This window comes from Protopterus annectens, chromosome 2.part0 (assembly GCF_019279795.1).
Source record: "Protopterus annectens isolate FY-2018-M chromosome 2.part0, PAN1.0, whole genome shotgun sequence".
NCBI classification, from domain to species: Eukaryota; Metazoa; Chordata; order Ceratodontiformes; family Protopteridae; genus Protopterus; species Protopterus annectens.
In genome coordinates this window covers 1420014199-1420022450 of record NC_056728.1, presented here as the reverse complement: position 1 = coordinate 1420022450, position 8252 = coordinate 1420014199, and the positions used below count along the sequence as shown (strand labels likewise).

General features: G+C 37.1%; 1 protein-coding gene across 1 annotated transcript in view; it reads right to left on the bottom strand.

Moving 5' to 3' along the window:
- The window catches only part of SLC7A11 (solute carrier family 7 member 11), a 1258598-nt gene that overhangs the window by 255483 nt on the left and 994863 nt on the right, over positions 1-8252 (bottom strand). Inside the window, exon 9 of the mRNA XM_044061647.1 lies at positions 3029-3125. Within this exon, the coding sequence (XP_043917582.1) occupies positions 3029-3125 (97 nt within the window). The remainder of the gene's footprint in view (positions 1-3028; positions 3126-8252) is intronic.

The following is an 8252-nucleotide window of genomic DNA, read 5'->3' as shown; positions in this document are numbered from 1 at the left end:
GAAGGAATAAATAAACAAGTTGATTCTAAAGGGTAAATTTCTTCCTTTTATGGCAATTCTATTTCAAAAACTCTTACAACTGCACAAGAAGAAAATGTAAAATTTAAGGTGGTCTGAAGAATGGGTGGATAAGTCACTTAGTTTCCACACAATGCTGAAGAAAGCAATAATGCAGCAGCATTAGTAGCATCATGCAAGCGTAAGTGTACAGCTTATTTAAAAACAGTTTTCAAACTGTTAAGGGATATGCAACCGGCAGATTTTGGTTTGCAGATGAAAGAGGAAGAAATACAAACTTGTTTATAAATGTAACCTTGATACAATGGGAAATGCTGCAGGTAGACTATGGATGGTATTCATAGTCCGGGGCTTCCCATTATGTAGAGGTGATCTGTGAAGAGCAGCACTGTGAGGTTATGCAAATCCAGGACTTTCAGGATAACTACAGAACATGCCCCCTATCGAAAATGCATACTGTGATTAATGCATAAGCGATATGGGAGCAGCTAATACATTGTTAAGGGGGTTTACACGTATGTACACAAGTTCTATTCATAAACATGAATCTATAATGAACTAATTTGAATAAAAAGTATGTAAATCATCTTGAAGTTATGCTAGAAAGCTGCAGGTTTCAGTCAGAATACGGAGATGTGAAGGGAGCTGAGTTGGTGCTTTTACTGAAGGGGTTGCTTTGGGAAATGTTTTATTTTAGTGCTTTTGCATACCTGGACATATTATTGAAGGGGTCTCCTAGGTGAAATGTTTTATTTTAGTGCTTCTGCATACTGGGAATGTTACTGAAGGGGTTGCTTAAGCGAAGCTTATTTTTGGTGCTTGTGAATACTGGGACATTTTAGTGAATGGATTGCTTGGATGAATGCTTCATTTTGGTAGTATTGCATAGTAGGAAATGTTACTCTAGAAGTCACTGGGGGAAATAATTAATTTGTGTCAGGGAAGTGCTTGTACATACATGGTCAGACTGCTGAAGTGATTGTCATACAAAATAATTTCTTTTGTCATTTTATTGCTTGTGCATACTTAATACAAATTAATGAAGGGGTTGCTGGGGGAAATAATTAATTTGTGTGTGACAGGGAATTGCTTGTGCATACTTGGACAAGCAAGTTTATGGATTGCAACACCAGTATCAAAGAAGAAGCACCACTGTTAGACAGAGCTGGTATACTACTAATAAAAGAAAATATGCAAAAATAAAATTAAAATGAAAGCCAAAGCCAAAGCCAAACATACTCTGGCTAGGCTTATAAATGCCCTAGGGCAGATAGCCTAGTATGAACCTATGAACCTATGAACCTATGAACATCTAACAATGGAAGTGTGTCCTCTAGGGATGTCGAACTATGAATCATCTTCATTAGCATACTATACTTTAGAACATTTCTCATTTGCATCTCATTATTTTTCAGGCCTTGCACATTAGCATAATTAGCCTCTATGAATCGTACCTTTGTTACACTCATTAGTAATGATCATAAATACCCTTATCTCATTTGAGCAAGGGACAAATACAACCCTATATCTTGCACAGATTTGTATCAGATAGGCTAAGATTTTCATTAAAATAATAAAACCTCTTTGAGCAGTTTATATTATAGGTATTTAGTAAATTCTATACAAAATGCAAACACTGTATTTTGACTACAAACTCCCACTGTAATGAGAAGATGCAGCATGTACAATGTTCTTATACCTGCCTGCAAATATAATATCCTTGTATAAGCATAAGTGCTTGGCTTTGTCATGTGCATTACAGGATTTGCTGTTTATGCATGTTGTATTCCTGCCTCTTGTTATTACATTTTGATAGGATATTGGGAGCAGGGAGAAGGAAACCTGGAGGCAGGGCGAGATAATGCAAAACAGGTGTGTTGCTTCATAAATCTTCCTTGTAATACTGCTCCAACATTAAAACAAAAGCAAAAAGTAAACCTAAACTATAACAGGGAACTTAAAATTTGACATTCTGATCATTCTGTATGTTTTTGGCATCTTTGGAGCAGAAGAAGAGCTCAATGGTTAAAATCCCTACTTTTCAATGTCTGGTGTTTGGTCCTGAATTCTATTCATGATATTTCCATGTTTCCCTTTGTCTATTTGTAGGGTGTGTGTGTGTGTGTGTGTGTGTGTGTGTGTGTGTGTGTGTGTGTGTGTGTGTGTGTGTGTGTGTATGCATGCAGGTACTGTGTGTGTGTGTGTGTGTGTGTGTGTGTGTGTGTGTGTGTGTGTGTGTGTGTGTGTGTGTGTGTGTGTGTGTGTGTGTGTGTGTGTGTGTGTGTGTGTGTGTGTGTGTGTGTGTGTGTGTGTGTGTGTGTGTGTGTGTGTGTGTGTGTGTGTGTGTGTGTGTGTGTGTGTGTGTGTGTGTGTGTGTGTGTGTGTGTGTGTGTGTGTGTGTGTGTATATGTGTGAGTTTGTGTGTGTGTGTGTGTGTGTGTGTGTGTGTGTGTGTGTGTGTGTGTGTGTGTGTGTGTGTGTGTGTGTGTGTGTGTGTGTGTGTGTGTGTGTGTTTGTTTGATGGCGCATTCTTTCACATACAGGAGGCTACAGTTTCAAAGCATTTTATAATACTTGCAATTGTGAAGAGAAAAAAAGAGTGTCCCAAATTAATACTTACCATGTTTGATTGCTTGACTGCTTGATGACTGAGTGAGTGATTGATTAAAAGCAGAGGTGCGGAGTCATTTCACATCAGACTTAAACATGCTGGTCTTTATTAAACAAATGCAGATTTCACATACGAGTGCTTATTTTAATGCCTAGATGAATTAGATTCCCTTTAAATATGGAGTTAATCATTACTTTTTCTATGTACTGGAAGTCAATAAAACGGAAGCAGAGTATATAGACTAAAACTACTTCACCTAATTGAATTATAAGGTATAATCAACATAACTAGACTATTACTCCATATAACCAGAAATATGGCACAGTATGATTGGTGGGTCGGAGGTCATAGAATTTCTGCTATTAGATGCCTGTCTATAAGTTTATTGGCTGTACTTACCAGAACCATTACAGCTGGAAGAGGTGTGTGCTTCTGGATATGAATCATGGACACAATCTCAGGAAGGTGACCCTCACATGATGCAACATAAAACATCCTAAAATTATTAATAAACAGAAACACATAAAGAGGCTGTTTCTTACAGTTCATAAAGTGAAGCAATACATTTTATCTTCTGCTTTGTTGAAATTTTTGTATTAATAATTTATAAACATAATAGTCCAATACAACATTTTATTTAGCTGCAATAAATAATGAGTTTCTGAGACAGTTTCTTACCTATCGTCTGTGTTTTCTGATCATTGTTTATCACATGACCAACACAAATTTTTGTGATGAGGAATACCAAGATTGATAGCCATGCAGAGAATTTAAACGTGGTTGTCAGCCAATTGTAATGCATATGTGAGTGACACACGCATTTACTGATACCGTTACACTTATGCTCCTGTACACGCTAGCTAATCCTCTGTGACTCAAGCACAGTGTTATACAGCATAAAATGGCAAAATACATTATATACTTTCCAGTGTTCTGCATACCCTTTAGATATGTGATTTGGACATTACCTACTAATAAAAATGTGCAAAGGCAGTTATGAGGGAGATGACACTTATTTACTATATTTAAAGTAAAGCTACATCACAAACAGGTCATTTTAGTACCACCTAGGGTACTGGCTTCCCTATAAAATGATCCCTTTGATGCTATGATGAATTAGACATATGTTAGCTCACTTTCCCTTTGTGCAACATTCATCTGCTAATCTTTTTTCATCATTACACGTCATAGCATGCTTGTGTATTCCCTGATGAACCTATAGACTCTATAATGTAGATTTACTCACATCATTGTCACATAAAACAGAATAGCTTTTATAATGGTAAAATTACAGGATAAATCTGTATAGTTAAGACAGAACAGGAAGTGATCAAAAAAGTAAGATAAAATAACTGCCTTGGGAGGAGATGAAAGAAAAGCTGCTGTAGTATATTTACTAGATTAAATTGAAAATCAAGCAGTGGAAGTCACAAATTAAAATGTACATATATTGTTAACCTGCAATCAAATAAATCAGTAGTTCATTGTATCTCCGTTCTAAGTTAAAGGACAGAGCCACATGAGCAAATCAAATGCCACAACAGTCATAATGTTACAGCACAGAGTGTGGAATGAGAAACAAAACAATTTGATGGCAAACAAAATTAAATTAGAAGGACAGATGCCATTGGGCTGTTTCAGATATAATCAAATCACGGAATAATGGTGAACTCTTAGACTGACACAAAAGCTAGCAGTATATTGAAATACAAAAATGTAAATGTTTATGATTAATTAGTTGCTGACAACTGATCAGTTTAGTATGATCATTTTTAAGAATGCATGTATGCACTGTTATAACTTCATTTATGTATCACCCATCACTGACATTTGAAGTACTGCTGGTAAACAATCAGGTCTAATTTTATCTCACTTAGGTTAGTACTAGGCGAACTGCCCTTGTAAGGCTAGCCAATTATCCCTCGTGAGACTCACACCCTGCACCTTGCTCTTGTAAGAGCAAACACCTTGCCCATTAGGCCATCCTCCCAACCCTTTTTGCTTTTGGTCACCTGCTGTTCTGTCTTAACTATGCAGATTTATCCTGTAATTTTACCATGGGTGTCAGCATAATGTTGCTCAAGGTGTCATGTTGGGCATATACAAAGATATTGATTTACAGTTCTCAAAAAAATGGTATTCAATTTTCATGACACAAAATCCAGAAATTATACCTGTGATTTTTATATGTATTCTCCAGTTAATGCCATTATCCTTTTCTTGTGCATGCATATCTATATATATATATATATATATATATATCTAATCTATAGCTGTCTGTGTGTATAATCTATTGAAACCTAATATAATATAATATATCTGTGTGTGTGTGAGTGTGTGTGTGTGTGTGTGTGTGTGTGTGTGTGTGTGTGTGTGTGTGTGTGTGTGTGCATGAGTCACAAAAATAAACCAGATTATAGGCACAGAACACTAATTAAACAATCAGGCAGTATTATAAGTAATAAATATTAGATGAAATACAGGTTGTGGTGAATTAGTTTTTTTTGGGGGGGGTAGGGGGGCTAAAATGCAAAATTCAATGAAAAGTTATTTTTTCCAAACTTTTGACAATTCAGATGTAGGATTCACCATATTTTCTGGGGAAAAATGGAAACTCAGTATTCCTGGTCATGCAACAATATTTACTAGTACAGTATATGCATGCATAGGCATGGATCTGTACATGTCCATCAGACTTGGCCCATAGGAAAATGTACTATGTTAGGTTTGAGCTCGCTTTATAAAAAAATGCTTATTATAATATAAACCTTTCCATTGCCATTGCATTCGTGAAGTAAACTGAATTACCAACAAACTACCTTATTTGTCTCAGCCAGCAACTCACTAGAGACCTGCTTGCTTTTATTCTTTACTTGAAACACAATGCCATTGTCCCGTAGAATTTAATTATTCTGGGTTACCTGTTTTATACATTTTATAGCTTACATTTTCTTAGATACACTGTCAGTCAGATTTCAATCACATATTGATGTTTCTCTTTTAGAATTTTTTATTTCATTTTCATGACATAAAATCATCCAGAAATTATGTCTGTGATTTTCATGTGTAATCTCCAATAAGAAAGGAAATTGTAATGGGGTGGTATTGTTGAATCTTTATGATGAAAACAGTACTTAAAATACAAAGACCCAGTGCCTTATGAATAAATATGTAAAAATTAAATTAGGTATATGCTTTGGGGTATTATCTCTAACTTACTAACGACACGGAATAAAATATGTATAATAAATAAAAAGCTGGATTGAGTTTTAGTTAAAACTTCATTACCTGCCAAAGGATTTGCACTATAAAGCCAGCTGTGCCAAAGCAGCTGAAACATCTAATGGTGTAGCTGGAGGACAATGCAATGAAAATAGAACTGCATATGTGAATCTGCTAAAGACATCATCCAACCCAACACCTTGCTCATGGTAGACTTCAATTACGCTTCTATAGACTGGGAATCCTACATGGCCCCAGAGCTACAGGTATAGAGATTCCTGGACTTAGTAAATGCAAACACCCTTGATCAAATAGTGAATATGCCCAGTGTAGGCTCCAATATACTGGACCTCATGCTCACAAATATGAGAGAACACTGCACTGCCAAGTCTCATCCTCCCTAGTAAGGACAGACTATAAATATGTCTCCTTCAAAATCAGAATCAGCTCTGCAATCCCATTAAAACCAGTTAGGAACCAAAAAAGTTAGGAACTATTTCAGGTCAAATTGCCTTTTATTAAATGATAGTTTGTCAAAATGTAATGCCCCTCCAAACCATAAGAACACAGCAGCCTGTGCTGAATTGATTTCAGAAACTCTGTACAACCATGTCAATGGCTATATATAGACTGCTATTCCTACCAGAAGTAAGACCAGATCTAGCCCCAGAAACAAACTGCCCTGGTGGCATCCCATATTAACCAGGATATACAAAAATATGGCAAAAATCAGAAAGAGTAATGCCCATAAATATAAAAACTCCTTCATCAAACTAAATAGGCAGCTAAGACTACTAATTATCTCTATCAATGCCAACTTTGAGGTTAAGATAGATGCCCAGGTGAAAGATAACAATAAGGCCTTCTTCAACTATATGAGAAAGCTCCAAGGCAGCATGCAGTAATTTGTTGACCTGATGGTTAATGGCGCCTCATTAATCGAACCTGGTCATATAACAAACCTATTAGTAGGCAGATTCAATTGCAATTTTAACCCCCAACCCACCTTTAACCATCCCCCCAAAGAAACTGTCAGACATAACACCTTCAACTATAACCCATGCACTGGCTGAGCTTGCTAATGCCCAGAACACTGCCACAGTGGGCCCCAGTAACATCACAGGATACCTACTGAACAGTCTAATATACAATTTATCAGGATCCCTGGAGTCATTTGTTAACAATGGCCTTAAGACAGGCTTTGTGGCACATTAATGGAGGACTGTGACAGTCATCCCCATTCAAAAGGGAGGACCTTCAACAGATCCTGGAAACTACAGATTCATTAGTCTGACTGCCCTTATCTCCAAAGCCATGGAAAGAATTATCATGAAAACTACAAGCAAGGACTTAGGAGACCTCCAGACAATGGATACATCTCAGTTTGCTTTTGTCAAAGGAAGGTCATGCTTACTGAGTCTGGTGGAATTCATTGGAAAGGTCACTAATGCAATGGATGAGGGGAAAACAGTGCACACAGTACAACATGTTTTGATTCAGGTCTCTGCTGGGTTGACTTTTTTGCTGAGCCCACACAACTGTTTGTTTGGGGTTTCCCATGGTATTCCTCTTCCTCCATGGTTTTCCACATCCTCCCATGGTATTCCACTTCTTCCCATAGTGTTCCACTTCCTTTCATGGTATTTCACTTCCTCTCATGGTATTCCATTCCCTTTCATGGTAGTCCACTTCCATGGTATTCTGCTTTCACTCATGGCATTCCCCTTTCTCCCATGGTATTCCATTTCCCCCATATCCCAAAGATGTGGAGTAGCTGGAGTCGTGACTCTAACTTGTCCAGATCTATGATTGGTTAGTGGTATGTATGTGTTAGTCTATGTGTGTGGTGTGTAATATGCCAGGATGACCTGGCAATCTACTTCCATTCCTTTCTTGCTGGTGAACTCTGTGGGTTATGACAACAGTTTGCAGTGTCACTATAGAAGTCATCTGTGACTCAGCTGCATTGGAAGGCTGGCATACATTTACCAGATTTAAATGCCCATTTTTATTATGGTCTCATGTTTATGTTTCCCATCTAGATGTCACTGATATACAATGCTGTTTACAACTTTCACTTGCAACTACAAACAGTTTTCCCAAGATAGATTGTCCAATATATTCAGGATGTGTGAGGCTATGTATCTAAACTATTTATTATGATGTATGCTCTTGAGATTCCTTTTGAAACTTCCTGAGACAGACAGAAGGATTTCCTGCCTAGCATGGAAACATTTTATTATTTGTTATTTTACATTTGTTGACCGGGAGAGTCCAACTGGATTACAAGTCCATTTTCAGTGGAGGCCCAGGGAGAAAAGCTCCAATAGAACAATTTTTTTAAAAACATAATTTTAAGGACAGACGTTTGGCATACAATTTCCATAGAAGAGACTTTGAC